The 17,106-nt window shown below is 38.9% G+C and overlaps 3 protein-coding genes and 1 long non-coding RNA gene across 4 annotated transcripts; 1 reads left to right on the top strand and 3 right to left on the bottom strand.

Moving 5' to 3' along the window:
• Window positions 1-1,122: 1,122 nt before the first annotated feature.
• On the top strand, window positions 1,123-3,003 carry LOC125474304 (surfeit locus protein 2-like). Its single transcript, XM_048577804.1, has 5 exons — window positions 1,123-1,358; window positions 1,809-1,906; window positions 2,067-2,405; window positions 2,518-2,572; window positions 2,691-3,003. Exons 1-5 carry the CDS (start codon window positions 1,123-1,125, stop codon window positions 2,767-2,769), a joined length of 807 nt encoding a protein of 268 aa, XP_048433761.1. The 3' UTR covers window positions 2,770-3,003.
• Window positions 3,004-3,149: 146 nt separating this feature from the next.
• On the bottom strand, window positions 3,150-6,613 carry LOC125474303 (uridine kinase-like protein 5). Its single transcript, XM_048577803.1, has 14 exons — window positions 6,126-6,613; window positions 5,943-6,034; window positions 5,667-5,736; window positions 5,416-5,531; window positions 5,250-5,346; window positions 5,009-5,088; window positions 4,709-4,903; window positions 4,500-4,583; window positions 4,350-4,410; window positions 4,143-4,203; window positions 3,884-3,977; window positions 3,705-3,777; window positions 3,551-3,633; window positions 3,150-3,445 (listed from the first exon to the last, which is right to left on the bottom strand). The coding sequence occupies exons 1-14, from the start codon at window positions 6,280-6,282 to the stop codon at window positions 3,260-3,262; spliced, it is 1,449 nt and encodes a 482-aa protein (XP_048433760.1). The 5' UTR covers window positions 6,283-6,613; the 3' UTR covers window positions 3,150-3,259.
• A 177-nt stretch (window positions 6,614-6,790) lies between these two features.
• LOC125474302 (probable methyltransferase PMT9) lies at window positions 6,791-10,395 on the bottom strand. Its single transcript, XM_048577802.1, has 8 exons — window positions 9,990-10,395; window positions 9,557-9,721; window positions 9,289-9,471; window positions 8,568-9,162; window positions 8,371-8,483; window positions 8,025-8,245; window positions 7,584-7,916; window positions 6,791-7,434 (listed from the first exon to the last, which is right to left on the bottom strand). The coding sequence occupies exons 1-7, from the start codon at window positions 10,248-10,250 to the stop codon at window positions 7,601-7,603; spliced, it is 1,854 nt and encodes a 617-aa protein (XP_048433759.1). The 5' UTR covers window positions 10,251-10,395; the 3' UTR covers window positions 6,791-7,434; window positions 7,584-7,600.
• Window positions 10,396-12,289: 1,894 nt separating this feature from the next.
• LOC125474301 lies at window positions 12,290-13,652 on the bottom strand. The gene is made up of 3 exons (XR_007255852.1): window positions 13,082-13,652; window positions 12,654-12,813; window positions 12,290-12,567 (listed from the first exon to the last, which is right to left on the bottom strand). It is a non-coding gene; the product is annotated as an uncharacterized LOC125474301 (long non-coding RNA).
• Between the last annotated feature and the right edge of the window lie 3,454 nt (window positions 13,653-17,106).

Genomic DNA, 17,106 nt, shown 5'->3' with positions numbered 1-17,106 from the left:
CTTAAATTAAAGATCTGGATCTCTCTGTTCAACGGTTTGGATCACCTGTTCCTTTGACTCCGACATAGAGATCCAGAAAGGATCTCAATTCATAAGCAACCACATCATTTGGTAAATAATTTGATGAGCAAATTTAACAGCTCTGACATTGATCACATGGGAAATCATTTCTGTACACCATTTCATATTGTGTATTTTCTTAGCAAAAATGTTACTCTTACCATTATTTTCATACTACTTTTATACCACATCTCTAAGACTCTAATAAAGATGAGACTCGCATGTGTTGTTGGAGCCTACCTCTATTAGAGCGGTGAAAATTTTAGTATGAAAAATATGATAATTGGGACACTGCTCTTTCTTTAACTACTAATTTGAACAAATCAAAAAAGAATTAATTGTAAAAACTAAAAGAGGCGTGCAAAAGATGAAAAAAAAAAAAGTGCGCACAAAAGGCCAAGAAAGATGCACATAAAGTGAATATTGTGTGCAAAATCACTCCCTTTATTGACATTTGCCTTTGAAAATTTTCCCTAATTTGCTGAACTCGGAAATGAGCCATTCACTGGGGTAAACAAAGACAGAAGGCCTGCACATGGAGAAATTTTTTATTGGGACAGGAACACGGTGGTACATCACGTGTTTTTATGTAAGCGGTGAAAAAATTTATTTTTTAAGTTAATAACTTTTTAACACACATATCCCACCATTTGTACAGTAACACGTGGTGTACCACCTCGTGTGCCGATCACACTGAAAAATCTCTTATGCACATGAATGTTTAGTCTAACGATACTCAAGTCTCCCTTTCGTTTAATGAGATCTTAAGTCCATATCTCATGAACGACAAGTAATAAGTTTGAGACACAGCTACTTTGACGTTCAATTGCACATAATAGTCTCTCACCCATTTACTGGGATAGACATCGAAAGAGGAGGGCGCATTGAGATTGGCCCACATTTACTCAGACTTGGATCCAAAAAATAGGCCCAAAATCCTTATGAGTCCAGGACCAGATGAGGCTGGCTTATAATTAGGTCTGCGGCCCAAAACATTTTATCTTCCTTCGCTTGCTCGCTCGCTCTCTCCTTGCGCGGCTTCGTAGCTCGAGGAACTCAGCAATGGCGACGACTGAGAAGGCGAAGGAGGAAAAGGAAGGGAGCAACCTACTGGGCTCGCCGACCTTCAGGGAGCTCGAGAACGGCCGCTTCCAGTGCGTCGAGACAGGCCACGAATTGCTGGCCAAAGACAAAGAAATTTACTCTCAGAGCAAACGGTGCCGTTTGGGTCTCATCGAATATGCCCTTGCCCATAAGAAAGCTCCTCTCAACATGTTCAAGCAGGATCCTCTTTCCCGGTAATTTCATAATCTTTCGTTTCCGTTACATAAAGATTTAAGCTTTGATTAATTTCTGCATAATTTACATTGGAATTCTGCTGCGTTTGATTGCTTAAGCACTTCTGATCAAAAGCACTTATGCTTCCTAGAAACATGTCGAAATTTTCATTAAAATTAACGTGCTTTCTGGAAAAATACTTGGAAGTACTTCCTGAGTAGGTGCTTCTCCAAAAAGCGCTTTTACCTTCCTGGTGTTTTCCTAAACATAATCAAAATCGCATTTGTTGGTCGGAAAGCACGTTTACTCCTTTTAGAAGGAATAATCCCCAAGGGGCCAATGTTAAATTTACGTTTGTATATATTTCCCATATTGCGAATTGATATACGAAAAGTTGTAAATTTTACTGCAAACCAAGCAGTGATTTTGGGTTTATGCTGAACTCTTGTTCGTTTGCTTTCCTTGTGCAGCTCAAAGTTGCTGTGTAAGCTAACAGGGGATACTATCAATAAGTCAGAAGAGCACATTTGGAAGCATATAAATGGGAAACGGTTCCTCAACAAGCTTGGTTTGTATATTGTTTCGTTCTTTTTCTAATCCATTATGTTGGTTTTTGGTTCCAATTTGTGTATGGATTGGCTTTTGGACTTGTGGATTTTGCTTATGTATGAATTTGATGGTGTCCCAAATGTTTTTAATGGTGATATTCGTGTTGGTTTTATAAACAGAAGAGAAGGAAGAAGAGAAGCTAAAGGCCAAGGGAGTGGTAGAAGAGATGGGTGATCAGAACCCGGAAATAGTATCTGACCAAGACGGAGACGGAGACGGAGACGGAGAAAGAAAGAAGAAGAAGAAAAAGAATAAGAAGAAGAAGAATAAGAAGAAGGATGAAAGAGTTGATGAGATTATGTCTGAAAAAAGTAAGTCTTCTGATGAGGAAGGTGATACAGAAGAAACTGACTTTTGGATGCCACCAGTGGGAGAACGTTGGGACTTTGACGAGGGAGGTGACAGGTGGGGTTCCGGTTCAGAGTCAGAGAACGAGGATGATGAGATCGATGTAGCTGGTACGGCTTTAGTTGTGAACAATAAGAGTATAATGCTGATTTAGCATTTGGTTTTTCGCATATATTGTTGGTTGGATCTTTGAACTGGCCTTGAATAGCATTATATGTTTAGTTTCAGATGGTGCATTTGAAGATGGCGACGAGGAGTCAGAAGAGCTCTCCAAGAGGTATGATGCTTCTTAATTTTTGTTGGCCACTCTTATATTTGTGGAAGAAACCACAGGACACAAGATCCCCAAACGCCACATGCTGTTCTTCTGAATGTACCCAATTATTGTTTTGCAGGACGAAAAGGATGTCCATAGAAATTGGACCAAGCAGCTTTGCTTCAAGGAAGAAGAAGAGTAAAAAGAGCACGACATGATCCGCTGTCGACTTATCTTCAATTTGCAAGATTAAAGACATGAAGAAGTAACTGTGATCCGAGATTAACTGATTCTATCCATTTTTGAAGTATGTGTTTAGGTGTGATTTCGGAATGTATCAGTTCTAAGTTCTTTTGAAGGTTGTATTTTTCACTCTAGTCGTTTATTAGATCAAAACATTTTGTTCGGTGTAAATTAATAAAGATTTTGCCAATGAATATTGAATTGATTGATGTTTTTGTTTTCGTTGAGGCTCGTAATTGTCTTCGACAACCTGGCCGGAAAAAAAAAAAAAGAACGCTTTGACCACCTCGCCGGAGAAAAATAAACGTTTCGGCCACAAAAGCCAAGGTTGTAGGCTTGTGGATATGTCCATGCTCATTGACTACACAATTTGTTGAACAAAAACTAAGCGGTCGCAAAATTATTAGACAATGGAACGAAGTTGAGCAAGCAATGCCCTCAGCTCCTCCATCGCCAAAGGAACTTTTATTTGGGTGTCCTTGAACTTGAAATGGTACCTTCTCCTTCGTTATCTGTGCCGAAGTAACGGTCTCCGAACTCTCCCATTCCCGGGATCACGCGTAAGTCATCGTTCAGAGATTCATCGATCTCCGATGTAACGAGTTTTAGCTTCGGAAATTTCTTGCAGATGGCGTGTATTCCATCTGGCGCCTGCATTACAAATTCTAGGTTATTCGGAACAAGTTCATGTTGAGGAATTTACAGGAGCGTATGTGTCGGTGTCTTGAGGAACAAGGAAACATAAGAGTAACTCACTGCTATGAGGTTAAGGAAGATGATGTTCGTTTCAGGTACGCCCTTACTGAGCAGCAGAGATATCGCTTTGATGGCGGAGTATCCTACAAATTTACAGATTTTAGAAGACATTATATGCTTCCCAATTAGACGTTAGATGTTGGTTTTCTCAAACCTGAAGCCAGAACAGGATCAAGAAATAACACATGCCGGCTTGCGATGTCTTTTGGTAGCTTCTCATAGATCAACTGCAGCAACATTGTAAGGATATAAGCATGAGAGAGAGAGAGAGAGAGAGAGAGAGAGAGAGAGAGAGAGAGAGAGAGAGGTGAAACAATGGTTTCCTCCACGAACCTCTCGGCCATCGTTACCCTTTCCATGGATGAGGATTTTTCCGATTTTAATACCCTTGCAGCATGCTCTAAGTGCGTTCTCCATGCTTTCTCCACTGATACAAGGAAATTCGAACACGATGAGACGATGTATTTCAAGAATTTCACACACAAAAATTAAGATATGGATGTGAATCCAACTCCTCCATAGCAGAAAAATGCAAATTGGTTTACGAAGATCAGGCTGATCATCGAGTTTTGTAAGGTTCTGATGAACAAACCTTCTAATGACTGAAACGCCGCACAAGCGTTTGTAGAAAATAACTCCACTGTACACAGTTCCTGCCATGAAAATAACCCATCATCTAATTGAAAGTCGTATAAAGACATTATGTATGGTCTATCGACAATGGTGTTGCAATGTGATGACGATTATCCAACGAGTTCATCTAATTGAATGTCGTATCAATAACTTCTAGAAGAGCTACCTGTTGGGGTAATGATCTGCTTTTCTTTGAAGGGAAGCTGACCTAGTCCATGCTCCACAACCTGAAGTGTTCGTTCACACCATTATACGCTACAGCATGCTTATCGGCAGTCAGAAAAAAAAACTTCGTAACATAAAGGTGTAGATGTACCAAGCGAATAAGTCGGTCTGCATAAAAGACGAAGTCATGCTTCGTTGTTTTGGCATCGCGAATTAGGGTGTGCATTCCCCGTATCTGAACGAAACAAAAGAAACAGCAAGTTTAGAATCTGTCCCCCTTCCTATCATTCCCCTTTTCGAATGCAGAGATTTCGAATATAAACAAAACAAGTTCAAGGGTTACAAAGTTGTGAATGTCACCTGAAACGTTGAATGTATAACGACGATGTTTGGATATATTTTACACAGTTCGTGCTGGCCAAGCTTTGTATGAATATGTTGTACAATCAAGTCAATTGCAACATCGTTATCTCCTCCTCGAGGAATGATGATGTCTGCATATTTTTTCGAGGGAAGTATGAACTCTTCGAAACTAGGCTTCACGAATCTGGCATACTGCAAATTACAGCCAACTGGTGGTCACAAGAAATTTCGAATACATAGTAGCACTTCAATTAGCATCCAAGGAAGGGAAAAGAAAAGGGGGAGAGTTGAACCAACTTGGTCAAGCACATTCTCGATATTTCTGCCTCTTTCAACAGTGTCACGTTGAATTCTCCGAGAAAGGCGTACATCAGAATCTGCACTGGTGGAACTGTTATGATGGTTATTGGATAAGAGGACATACTATGCGAAACACATACGAAAAGGCGTACATCAGAATCTACTCAATTGCTAGATAGTTTGTTCCAACTTCCAACCTCAAATTGCTTAACTATGAGGGCAAATAGATAAAGATAACCTGTGTCGACGAATATTTTCATGTTCATGAGATCGCGGACGCGAGGGTCATGGAGAACAAGTATTCCCTCTAAAATGATTATATCTGGGGGGTTAACCTGCAATTATTTGATCAAAATAAGCAGCAATGCCGGAAAACGTGTTAACTGAGACTCCGACTGGATTACCTTCCGAGCTGGTTCTATAGCTTGATGAGTCTTAAAATCATAATTCGGGATGCTGACTGCCTGTCCGCGCTTTAAGTGCTCCATGCAAGAAAGCAAAAGCTCTGTGTTGAATGCCTCTAAAATCGAAAAGCAATTGCAATGTGAAGAAACATCACAAGTCGCAAGAAAAAAGAAGTGAAAGAACACATCTCTAGTCAAATTTGATTTGAAATCAATCAAACATTAGCATGATTCACGAAAGAAATGGCTACCGGGATGATCAAAATTGTACTCATGAACCCTTTTCAGCTTCTCAGCATCCAAGGAATGATAAAACGAATCCTATAAAACACAACACAAAACATGAAGAACAAGGAAGATGATTGCCGCACACCTCTCTTCATCTTCTGCACACCCTTTTTTGTTTACGTCCCTCGACTCTTTGTCCATTTATTCAATTCAAAATGCTAGAAATAAATGAGGGGTGTGCAAAAATCACTACGAAGAACAAATTAGGAAAGAAAAAAAAAAGCGAAAGAAACGAGTACTTGATTTACAAGAACAACACGCTGATCGCGCAGCTGGGAGATGATCATGTTGCAGACGGTAGTTTTTCCGGATGCAGTCCCACCGGCAACACCTGACCATTAACAAACAAACATAAAGAAACATGGAAATGCAGATTGAAATTGCAAGAGAAGGCATCCGCTCTGACCAATGTGGCTACGTACCGATGAAAAACGGTTGCTTGGCTGAGGGTTTGGCATTGGAGGCGTTGCCATTAGACGATGGATTGAGGGACAGGTTGGTTTTGAGGGCATTGGTCAATGGATCCACACCTGCAGATGAATTCATGGAAGCGAATGGAAGCGTATGAGTGAAGGGCATGGGAACGCAACGAGAGTGAAGGCGGTGAGATTTTCTGTTGGGTGATTAGGGAGAAATTACAGAGATTAGAGAGAGAGAGGTATGCCCCTAATAGTGCCCTTAATACTAATCCTAGTCCTAATCCGGAGGGGTTGGAACTTGGAAGCGTCCCTTCCTGGTTTAGAAAATTAGAGCGAGAAAGTAGGGAATTACGAAATTCGCGGGAACAAGAACGCCATTCTCGTGTGTGGTCGGTCTCGTGTGGAGAACGTGCCTCCCGTCTTCTTCTTCTGCTTAAGCCTCGTGGAAAACAACCTACTTTCAACCGGGAATTCAAAGGTGGGCGGAATCATGAGCCTATTAGAGCATTGTCGTGTATTTTAACTTGCCCATATGAAATCGTATAATACCGCTACCTTGGTGTCTCAATAACAAGTAAGATTTGAAACATATGAGAAAGAACTTACATGTAACCCGAACGTCGAAGTGTTCGTACGTAGTTCGTAGAAAATTGGAGGACAAACAACCATTATCAACTCTTCCGCATCGTACAAAATTCATAAAACAATAGGTCCAAAACCATATAATCAATTTCCAATTACTATCTAATTGTACAGGCTTTTTAGACAAAATAGTCCTTAAAATTTGTTTTAACTCCTCACTTTGGTTCCTGAGATTTGAAAATCAATAGGAGTGGTCTATGAGATTGTCTACTATCAATCATTTTGGTCCCTTGATAAAAAAATTATGTTAAATAAGGATCAATGACCAATTCTATTGATTTCAAATATCAGGGACCAAGGTGAGAAGTTATGCAAATCTCACCATTTTGGCTAAAGGGCTAATTGTAAAAAATAAGATAATATCCCAATGCAAAACAGTCTCCTAATTATGCTAGTTTTTCTTCAATTTTGTTGCGCCTTTCTCCTACCGTAACTTTGCACATTTTCTAACCTGTGCAAAGCTAGGTAAGGGTGTTTACGATAGACGTTCTTTCCGACCCTCGCAAAGCGGGAGCCTTATTGGTTTGGAGTCGCCACTACCATCTCAATCTCACGAAACAAAGCGCATCATGGCCTCGACCAGTAACTGAGACATTCCCTTGGCTCTCTACTCTTTCGATACATTCTCTTCGACTGGCAGGGCTGTGCACCAATAACGCATCTGGCACATCTTGAAAGAGGAGAAGAAAAAAACAAATGTCAAATTTCCGCAGAGTGAGAGTCTGCACAAATTAACAAGGAAATAACAAAACGTATGGAATTCTCAGTACAAAATGTGTAGAAGATCCATATCAATGTGAAATGAATTAGGTCATGTACCTAAAAATCAAGCAGAATCACATTACTGAAATCCCCTCGTCCCACAACTTCTTTCTCGCAATCAAAACTCTTTCGTCACTTGAGGAAAGAGCATCGACCTGCGGTTCTACTTCTGATAACCAGCCATCCCACTTCAAGGCAGTCAGAAACTTTCGAATATAGTTTATAACAGCAGGTTTGTCTCGTATAATGACAAAGCCATCTGGTCTGAGTATCCTATCCATTTCAATCAATAGATCTTCTGCATTGCAACCCCGTTCAGCAATCTCTGAGAATACTTCCCACGCATGTAGAAGATCATATGTACGTGGATATGTTGAAAATGCTTCACACCTATACAACACAGTGAGCGAAAATATTCAACTCTCTGAACAGACCAATAATATGTGACAAGAAATTATGAATTGTAATTACTGAGAATAATCAAATCAAAATGCATACCAGTCATGAACAGTCCCAATTAATCCTCGATCGTAGATGATCTTTAGTCTGGCCGAAACATTGACAGGAGCCACATTCATTACCCAGACGTCTTTTTCATTCAGGGCAGCAGCAAATCCACCAAGGTATGAGTTCATGTCCATGATATTTCTAATTGAATTTTCCTGTATGACAGACTTCATCTGCTTCCAGTACTCGATCACTCTAAAGCGCCATATGTTCTGCAGCACGTGGATTTTTCAGTCTCTCATTAAATAGAATAGTAAAGTTTAGTAGGCAAACATCTACGTGAACAGTTAGCTTGTAACATCAACGTGAACAGTTAGCTTGTAATCAGGAAACTTACAGTGTCCTCTTGGAATTCTTCAGGACTGACGCCAATTTCTTCCAGGCGAGGCGGTGCTGCAGTAAGCCTCTGTGGCCAAGGAGCTAGTCCACTTCCTCTTTCCTTGTGCATCTCTGGTTTGCAATTTTTAGTAATGATAAGATTAGGAGGTGGAAAGCCTAAAAAATTGACAATGGAAGTATAGCAATGCTACTTACTTCCAGAGTATCGAGAAATGCACGCCTTCATGCTTACGTTCCAACTTGTATCTGGGTCATCCTTGGAATCACACAGAGGGGGCTGGGTCCTAGAATCTCTCTTCAAGTAACAACTATTAGTCAGGGGCTTGGCCCATACAACACTAGGCTCTTTCTTCGCTACAACTCTCCAGCACATTCTTTTCAGAAGATCATACATAGCATTCCAGATCCTCCTATTTTCTGGATCAAGTGCATATGCTTCAGGAGAAGTATACACAAAATACCCACCAGGTCTCAGTAATCTATCAAGCTCTAATAGCAGGATCCCATCTCTTTGAAGCCAATCTATTCGACAGCGTGAGCAATGAGCCAGCTCAAATGATCTGCTTGGATAAGTAAGTCTTTTTATACCCAAGATACCAAGAGTGGATGGAATCCCCCTCTCTAGAGCAAATTGTATTTGATTCTCATGTGCATCATTCGGAGCAAGAGACAGCGCTATGACGTTGTGAGAAAGAAGATATGCCCCAAAACTCGCAACTCCACAACCCACATCGAGAACATTCCGGATATTGCCTCCATTGTTGAATTTATCACCAGGAAACTTTAGCATCTACACAAATAATAAGCATACCATTCGCGAATTGGAATTTTTCGTTTTTCTTTTCTACTTACTATTCCCTTTATACTACAAAATAAAGATAGAAAAGAATCCAGAACTGAGTCAGTGTTTAAGTACCCTGGAAAGAGCAACAATGTACTTATCAGCTCCATCATGGAAATGCGTCCCACCACCCGGAAAACTGATCTTGTCCCCATTCACAACCATCCAATTCTGATCAGATTTCACTTGTGCAAGATGGGTGTGTGGAATGTTGGCCTTCCACACTTCATCTCTACTTTCCGGCCATCTTATAGGTATCTGAAATTCTAGAAATGGTTTCGTCAGATCATCACTAAGAGAAGTCAAGCAAAGTAAAACTCATACGGAAGCAATGACAACCAACCTTATAACCAAGTGGGGGCGGTATCAGGCAATTATAACGCCGCTCTGGAGCCGGGCAATGCCGCTCATAGTGCTCCCTAAACGTCAAATTCAGCTTCAATCGCAGTTGGTAGATAAGGTTTCTATCAAGACATGGTATCAACTCTGAAAACTGTAAGTCACAAATCTGCGAAAACACGAAAACGCCATAAACTTGAGCACAAATGAGCACATTGTACTAATTCTGGAACAAAAAGTTTAACATTTATGGATTATAAAGAACAGCATTCAATAAAATCCAGATACAACAATCCGTTATACAAAAGGGTGCAACTTCTTCTTCCCAAATGAATACCCCAAATGATGCGATTGAAGTATGCATGAATCTTTGATTAACTAGCGACAATTACACTAATCAACAAAACAAGTAAACCATTAATTACTGTGTTACATACAGGCAAGCTTTTAAGGATCTCAGAGTTGTGCTCCTGATTGTCATGCAAATCATCCAAATCGCGATGGTGAACGAACCCACCGAAAAGCGGGTGGAGTCCATCGGACCCGGAAGCTTCCTCGTCGGATCTCCGCGAGCCCGGCCCGAAAGAACACCCGTAGTGCAAACAGAGCAAGCCCAGGCAGGCAATGAGAGCGATTATAGCGAACTTCAGCAGCTTGTTCGCAGCGGGGAAAGAACTGAGCTCGCCATTGTGCTTCATTTCCGTACGTTCTTTGGGTTCGGGCTAGCCGTCAAGCCCGATGGATCCGACCTTTCTGGAGGATGGGTGAGAAAGTGAGAGCAGATTTAGCTACCCGCTTTTCGCGGGATAGAGAAAGGTATGGCAATGCTAAAGTGCGGTCGAGACTACACTACGTGAGTACCAAGCAATTGACTGACCTCGTGTTTTTAAAACGATTGAAAGCTTTTTGTGAAATTGATTTAAGTTTTAAAAGTATTTTAAGTGTGTTTGAAAAGAAGCATTACATATATACTTCTTATAGGAAGTACTGTAAAAATATTTTTAAATCTACTTGAATTTTTACTAAAAGTTAATTTTAAAAATATTTTTATCAAAAACACTTTTATTCATTTTAAAAGGATTTCAAACAACCCTATATACCTAAAGTACCCTCCTATCTGTTTATTTTTCAGGAAAATTTGGCAGCGACTTTGAGACCGTGTTCCGCCGTGGGTATCAAGCAGATGACTTGATATACCTAAAGTACCCTTCGATTTGTGTATTTTTTAAGGAAAATTTGGCAGTGACTTTGAACCTTCTTTCGCCGTGCTTTTCAAACTTTTCATTTGGTTATGAGCTTAGGAAACATTGAATTCGACTCAACTGTTGATGCATTTTTGTTTATTCTCACATGCGTGTCTAAAGACGTTGCGTTATTTGTTGTTGACGATTGGAAGGTTTGGGAGGAGGTGATGGTGACGGTCATCGCCAAATGCCAAAGCGCGAAAAAAATCGGGGTTGGGATTTCGTTTATTTATTTATTTTTGGACTCACCCCATTTATTCTTAAAAAAATTAAACCACCCCGTACCTTTTCTAATCCTTTTGGACTCATCCCGACTCGCGGGTCCAAAGTTCGTTTGTCAAACTCTAGTTTGTAGCCACGTAGAAGTAGGTAAGGCTTGCTCCAGAAATCCATTGGGATTCTTTTACCCCATTGGAATGTTGCGTGGTGCAAGGCCCGTCCCATGGCCCAAGGTCATAGCCCACACAGGAGGTGTCAAGTCTCCGACATGAAGCTCGATTTAAACGACAATGTCAAACACACCTTACACTGACCGTTTAAAGTCATCACTGGTTCAAATTGGAGCTGGTTCGGTTCGGGCTAATTCCAATCCATTAATTTTCTCTAATTGGAGCTGGTTTGGGCTGTGCTGTAATTTTGTATAAACAAATGAGTCGAATGCCGTGATAAAATAGTCGTGACGTCATAAGTGTGATTTGCACCATACCTTATTGCACAAGTTATGCCCGGTCTACATTGATGCGTGTACAAATACACAAGTCAAATTTAATGAAAAGTATTAAAAGTCCTTTTGAATTTTGCCGTGACAATTCCATCATTGATGCACAGTAATATGGTGGAAAAGTATTCCCTTTGGGTTCTTGCCTGTAAATGGATGGTCTTGACAGAACGATGCGAATCTTTAGACAATGCTCGCGTCCACTTTTATGAGTGCGTTTATTTGAAAAAAAAAATATATGTATTTAATCAGACGCGAGAGAGACTTTTTAGAGAACAGGTTGCCGTGGTAGCAGCATTCGGGGCCGCTACTATGTAAAGAGGGTTTTACACATGATCATGTCATAGTGAATTGGAACATTATGATGGCGGTGACTTTTTTTTGTTAGTCATTCTCATGAATTGACCATCTTGTACGCTAACGTTAGATTAACGTATTTTTTTAATACAAATTTTGTAATTTGATTATTCAAAACGAATCAACAACTAGTTGCACAGGATCACAATCAATGATACTCTCAACTGGATAAAGAAAGAAGAAAACAAAAAAAGTCGACTTCCAAACTAAAATAAAATGTATATAAATACAGAAAATTGTTATTAGCACTTCAAAAATCTCATTTGGCACTCCAAACTTTCTATAATTAGAAAGAAAAATACACTTGTACGAAGTGTACAATGAGATTTTTGAAGTACTAATAACAGCTCTCTAAATATGTCTTAACAAATATTTTACTTGGCATCTACACAAATAATAAGCATAGACCATTGGCGAATTGGAATTTTTCGTTTTTCTTTTCTACTTGCTGTTCCTTTTATACTACAAAATAAAGATAGAAAAGAATCCAGAACTGAGTCGGTGTTTAAGTACCCTAGAAAGAGCAACAATGTACTTACCAGCTCCGTCATGGAAATGCGTTCCACCTCCCGGGAAACTGATCTTGTCCCCATTCACAACCATCCAATTCTGATCAGATTTCACTTGTGCAAGATGGGTGTGTGGAATGTTGGCCTTCCACACTTCATCTCTACTTTCCGGCCATCATATAGGTATCTGAAACTCTAGAAATGGTTTCGTCGGAATCATCACTAAGCGAAGTCAAGCAAAGTAAAACTCATACAGAAACAATGACAACCAACCTTATAACCAAGCGGGGGCGGTATCAAGCAATTATAACGCCGCTCTGGAGCCGGGCAAGGCTTAATGCTCCCTAAACGTCAAATTCGGCTTCAACCGCAGTTGGTAGATAAGGTTTCTATCAAGACATGGTATCAACTCTGAAAACTGTAAATCACAAATCTGCAAAAACAGTAAAACGCCATAAACTTGAGCAAAAATGAGCAGATTGTACTAATTCTGGAACAAAAGGTTTAACATTTATGGATTATAAAGAACAGCATTCAACAAAATCCAGATACAACAATCCGTTATACAAAAGGGTGCAACTTCTTCTTCCCAAATGAAAACCCCAAATGATGCGATTGAAGTATGCATTAATCTTTGATTAACTAGCGACAATTACACTAATCAACAAAACAAGTAAACCATTAATTACTGTGTTACATACAGGCAAATCATCCAAATCGCGATGGAGAAAGCGCGGCCCGAAATAACTCCCGTAGTACAAACAGAGCAAGCCCAGGCAGGCAATGAGACCGATTATAGCGAACTTCAGCAGCTTGTTAGCAGCGGGGGAAGAACTGAGCTCGCCATTGTGCTTCGTTTCCGTACGCTCTTCGGGTTCGGGCTAGCCGTCAAGCCCGATGGATCCGACCGAGTTTTTCTGGAGCATGGCCATGGGTGAGAGAGTGAGAGCAGCTTTGGCTACCTCTTTTCGCGGGAGAGAGAAAGGGATGGCGGTGCTAGAGTGCGGTCGACACTACGTGAGTACCAAGCAAATGACTTGTATACCTGAAGTACCTTCCTATTTGTTTATTTTCAAGGAAAATTTGGCAGCGACTTTGAGACCTTGTTCCGCCGTGGGTATCAAGCAGATGACTTGATATACCTAAATTACCCTTCAATTTGTGTATTTTTTAAGGAAAACTTGGCAGTGACTTTGAACCTTCCTTCACCGTGCTTTTTAAACTTTTAATTTGGTTATGATCTCATAAAGCATTGAATTCTGAGTCAACTGTTGAAGCATCCTTTGGCTATTCTCACATGCGTGCCCAAAGACGTTGCACAATTTGTTGTTGGCGATTAGAAGGTTTTGGGAGGAGATGATGGTGATGGTCGTCGCTAGACGTCAGAGAGAGGGAGAAATAATCCCGGCCAGGCCCTTGTTTTTTTTAATTTTTGGACTCATTCCGTTTATTCTTAAAATATTTAAACCCATCCCATACCTTTTCCAATCCGTTTGAACTCATCCTGACTCGCGGGTCCAAGGTTTGTTTGCCAAACACTAGTTTGAAGCATCCCTTGACTATTCTCACATGCATGCCCAAAGACGTTGTGCAATTTGTTGATGGCAATTAGAAGGATTGGGAGGAGACAACAGTGATGGTGATGGTCGTCGCCAAACTCTAGTTTGTAGCCTTGTGGGATCAAATGAGAATGGAGAGTGTGGAAGTAGGTGGGGCCAGCTTCAGAAATCCATTGGGATTCTTTTACCACATTGGAATGTTGTGTTGTGCGAGGGCCATCCCATGGCCCACGGTCATAGTCCACAGGAGGTGCCATGTCTACGACACACGAAGCTTTTAAACGACAATGTCAAACACAGCTTGTTGTGACCGTTTAAAGTCACAACCGGTTCCAATTGGGGTTAGCTCGGTTCGAGCGGATTCTAATCTATTAAGGTTATCTTCAACCGAAAAAGAGTTAAAGTGTCATATTTAGTCCTATAGGCCTACAAGAATTTTTTTTTTTTTTTAATAAACAGTGTCAAACCATATTTTATATCATCTCTAACCGAGGGGACCAAAATATCATAGGCCAAAATATAGCCCTTTGACAAAAAAAAAACCCATCTTTAACCAAAGGGGGTTATTTTTTAGCCCCTCAATAATTTATTATTTTAATTGAATTAAAATATCGTATTAAAATAAGATTTTCAAACATATTTTGAGTGCTACTTGTCGCTGAATGAATAAGCCTTCGGATTTTTTTTATTTTCATATAATGAAAATGATGTGAAAAATTGGTGAATAATTGAAATAAAATAAGGTAAGATAGTATGAAATGATGAAAATGATGTGAGAAATGTTGTAGAAATGACTTAGATATTTATAGGAAAAAATTAGAATTAAAAAAAATTTGTCTAAAAAAAAAAAAAAAAAAATCAAATGCAATAGGAACTTGACGTCTGATTATGGCCAGCTCGCTAACCTGGTGGCTGATTTGGCCGGATGGGACCCACAAGCCAGTCTAGCCTTCGGTTGAAGATGGGTTTCAAAATAAGTTATATTTTAGCTTATGACTCTTTAACAAAGTCGGTTGGAGATGGTCTAATCAAATGACATCAAACCAATCTCAAAGAAACAGCAACTATGACTTTTCCCCTTTCCCTTCTTTTATGGGAACTCAAAACTCAAGTGACCTTTATTCTTGCAGGACCACTCTATGTTTTGTGCCCTTACCTCTTGCCATTGACTGGTGGTCCGCCTTTTGCACTCCCGAATAATGTTGTGTAAATAAAATGAGTCGAAAGCCGTGACAAAATGGTCGTGACGTCACAGGAGTGGTTTGCACCATATCTTATTGCACAAGTTATGTCCATCCACATTGTTGCGTATACAAATACACAAGCCATATTAATTAAAAATATTAAAGGTCCTTCTCATTTTTGCAGTGACAGTTTCTATCATTGGTGCACAGAAATATGGTGGAAGATTATTCCCTTTGGGTTCTTGACTGGAAATGGGTGGCCTTGACAGAAGGATGCGAATCTTTAGACAATACTCGAGTCCACTTTATGAGTGCGTTCATTTGAAAAAATTTATGTATTTAATCACATGCGAGACAGACTTTAAAGTTTGTTTGGACGTGCTTTAAAATTATTGAAAGTATTTTGATGAAAATATTTTTAGAATCAATCTTTAGTAAAGATACAAGTAAATGATGGAAAACACTTAAGATGCTTCCTAGAAGAAGCACATAATTAGTGCTTCTTGCAAAAATCACTTTAAGTGCTTTTGGAATCCAAAAATATTTTATCTAAAAACGTTTTTAATTATTTCAAACGAGCCCTTAGAGTATAGGTTGCCGTCGTAGCACCATTCGGGGCTGCTTACATGTAAAGAGGGTTTTAGACATGATTTTGTCCTTGTGAATTGGAACATTATGATGGCGGTGAGCTCCCTTCTTCTTAATCTTTCTTGTGAATTAACCTCCTTGTACATCAACTTTAGGTTAACGTATTTTTTAATACAAACTTTGTAATCGCAATCGTTTGACTGATGTATTTTTTAATCATCATTTAAAATTTATTTCTATAAAAATTCAATTAAGTTACTTGTGTAACAAATTAACGATTTGACATTGGCATAATGAAGCGTGATAAGCTTCTTTTTATTTTGTGCACATAGATAACTAGATTATCTTTTATTTAATTGATTTTTATTTTTTACATGAAATCTTTAAAGAATCATTAAGAAAATATAAACAATTATAATTATGAAATTTATAGATTGAAAAACGTTAACGTAAAGAGTATGAACACGGTGGTGCACCTATGGATAAACAGAAGTATAGTCCCATCTACATCAACTTGTCACAGTCGAGTCAATTCATTATAAATATATTAATTGTTATCAAAATCATCATATCTCTTCAAACACACGTAAACTAAACAATTGCCAAATATTATGAAAAGATTTTGACCATGTCAAGATACAATAATACACGTTAGTCACAATCAAAATTTCATTTAGAAGTGTTTTTAAAATAATTAAAAATTATTTTAATAAAATTATTTTTAAAATTAATATTTAGTAAAAATACAATGAATTAAAAAAAAAATACTTCAAATATTTTTGAAACCTAAAAATATTTATAAAAAAAACACTTTTAATAAATTTAAAAGTATTTATAAACGAGTCACTATCGTATATTACAAAACACACCGAAACGCAATATTATCCTTTTTCCAGAATACAAGATTAGGGAGTTTGGAGAACGTGAGGCTACAGTCGCAGCCAATCAACCACCCAATCATTCATCCATATCCTAGGTGGACTTTCTCCAAATTCAAACCAGAGTTTTTTTCTAAACAAAAAATAAACCAGAACTCAAAAACTTTCAATTTCCGTTATCAAAACACCGAATCCAAAAACAAAAACAGCCATTATTAAGGTACCCACTTCGGCGAAACTTCCATGTGCAGAGCCCCAACTTTCTTCGGATTCCAATTTTCTTAAATATTCAGTTTTTCAAAAGAGAACTCAGAAAAAGTAGCTCTAAAGCGTTCCCATTTTCTTAAAGATACAATAATACACGTTAATCACAATCAAAGCTTACTTAAAAATGCTTTTAAAATGATTAAAAATATTTATGGTAAAAATATTTTTAGAACCAATAATCAGTACTAGCATATGGGTGCAGAGAAAATTTTTTATTTATTTTTTTGAAATAGAATGAGAGATGAAGAGA

This window comes from the organism of the source record quoted next, unplaced genomic scaffold, assembly GCF_019419815.1.
Source record: "Pyrus x bretschneideri cultivar Hongxiangsu unplaced genomic scaffold, Pyrus_bretschneideri_v1 Contig12, whole genome shotgun sequence".
Classification (NCBI taxonomy): Eukaryota; Viridiplantae; Streptophyta; class Magnoliopsida; order Rosales; family Rosaceae; genus Pyrus; species Pyrus x bretschneideri.
The sequence above is the reverse complement of the archived record's forward strand: the minus strand, read 5'-3'. Positions and strand labels throughout refer to the sequence as shown.

Bases quoted from the DNA above. Each gene is read 5' to 3' on its own strand.
- LOC125474303 (XM_048577803.1), bottom strand. From the start codon at position 6,282: ATGCCCTTCACTCATACGCTTCCATTCGCTTCCATGAATTCATCTGCA. The intron at 6,035-6,125 runs GTACGTAGCCAC...GTTAATGGTCAG, and splicing joins CAAGCAACCGTTTTTCATCG to GTGTTGCCGGTGGGACTGCA. The intron at 5,532-5,666 runs GTAGCCATTTCT...TTTCGATTTTAG, and splicing joins GTACAATTTTGATCATCCCG to AGGCATTCAACACAGAGCTT.
- LOC125474302 (XM_048577802.1), bottom strand. From the start codon at position 10,250: ATGAAGCACAATGGCGAGCTCAGTTCTTTCCCCGCTGCGAACAAGCTG. The intron at 9,472-9,556 runs GTTGGTTGTCAT...CTAGAATTTCAG, and splicing joins CGCCCCCACTTGGTTATAAG to ATACCTATAAGATGGCCGGA. The intron at 8,484-8,567 runs GTAAGTAGCATT...ATTGCAAACCAG, and splicing joins CATTTCTCGATACTCTGGAA to AGATGCACAAGGAAAGAGGA.
- LOC125474304 (XM_048577804.1), top strand. From the start codon at position 1,123: ATGGCGACGACTGAGAAGGCGAAGGAGGAAAAGGAAGGGAGCAACCTA. The intron at 1,907-2,066 runs GTTTGTATATTG...TTTTATAAACAG, and splicing joins ACGGTTCCTCAACAAGCTTG to AAGAGAAGGAAGAAGAGAAG. The intron at 2,573-2,690 runs GTATGATGCTTC...ATTGTTTTGCAG, and splicing joins TCAGAAGAGCTCTCCAAGAG to GACGAAAAGGATGTCCATAG.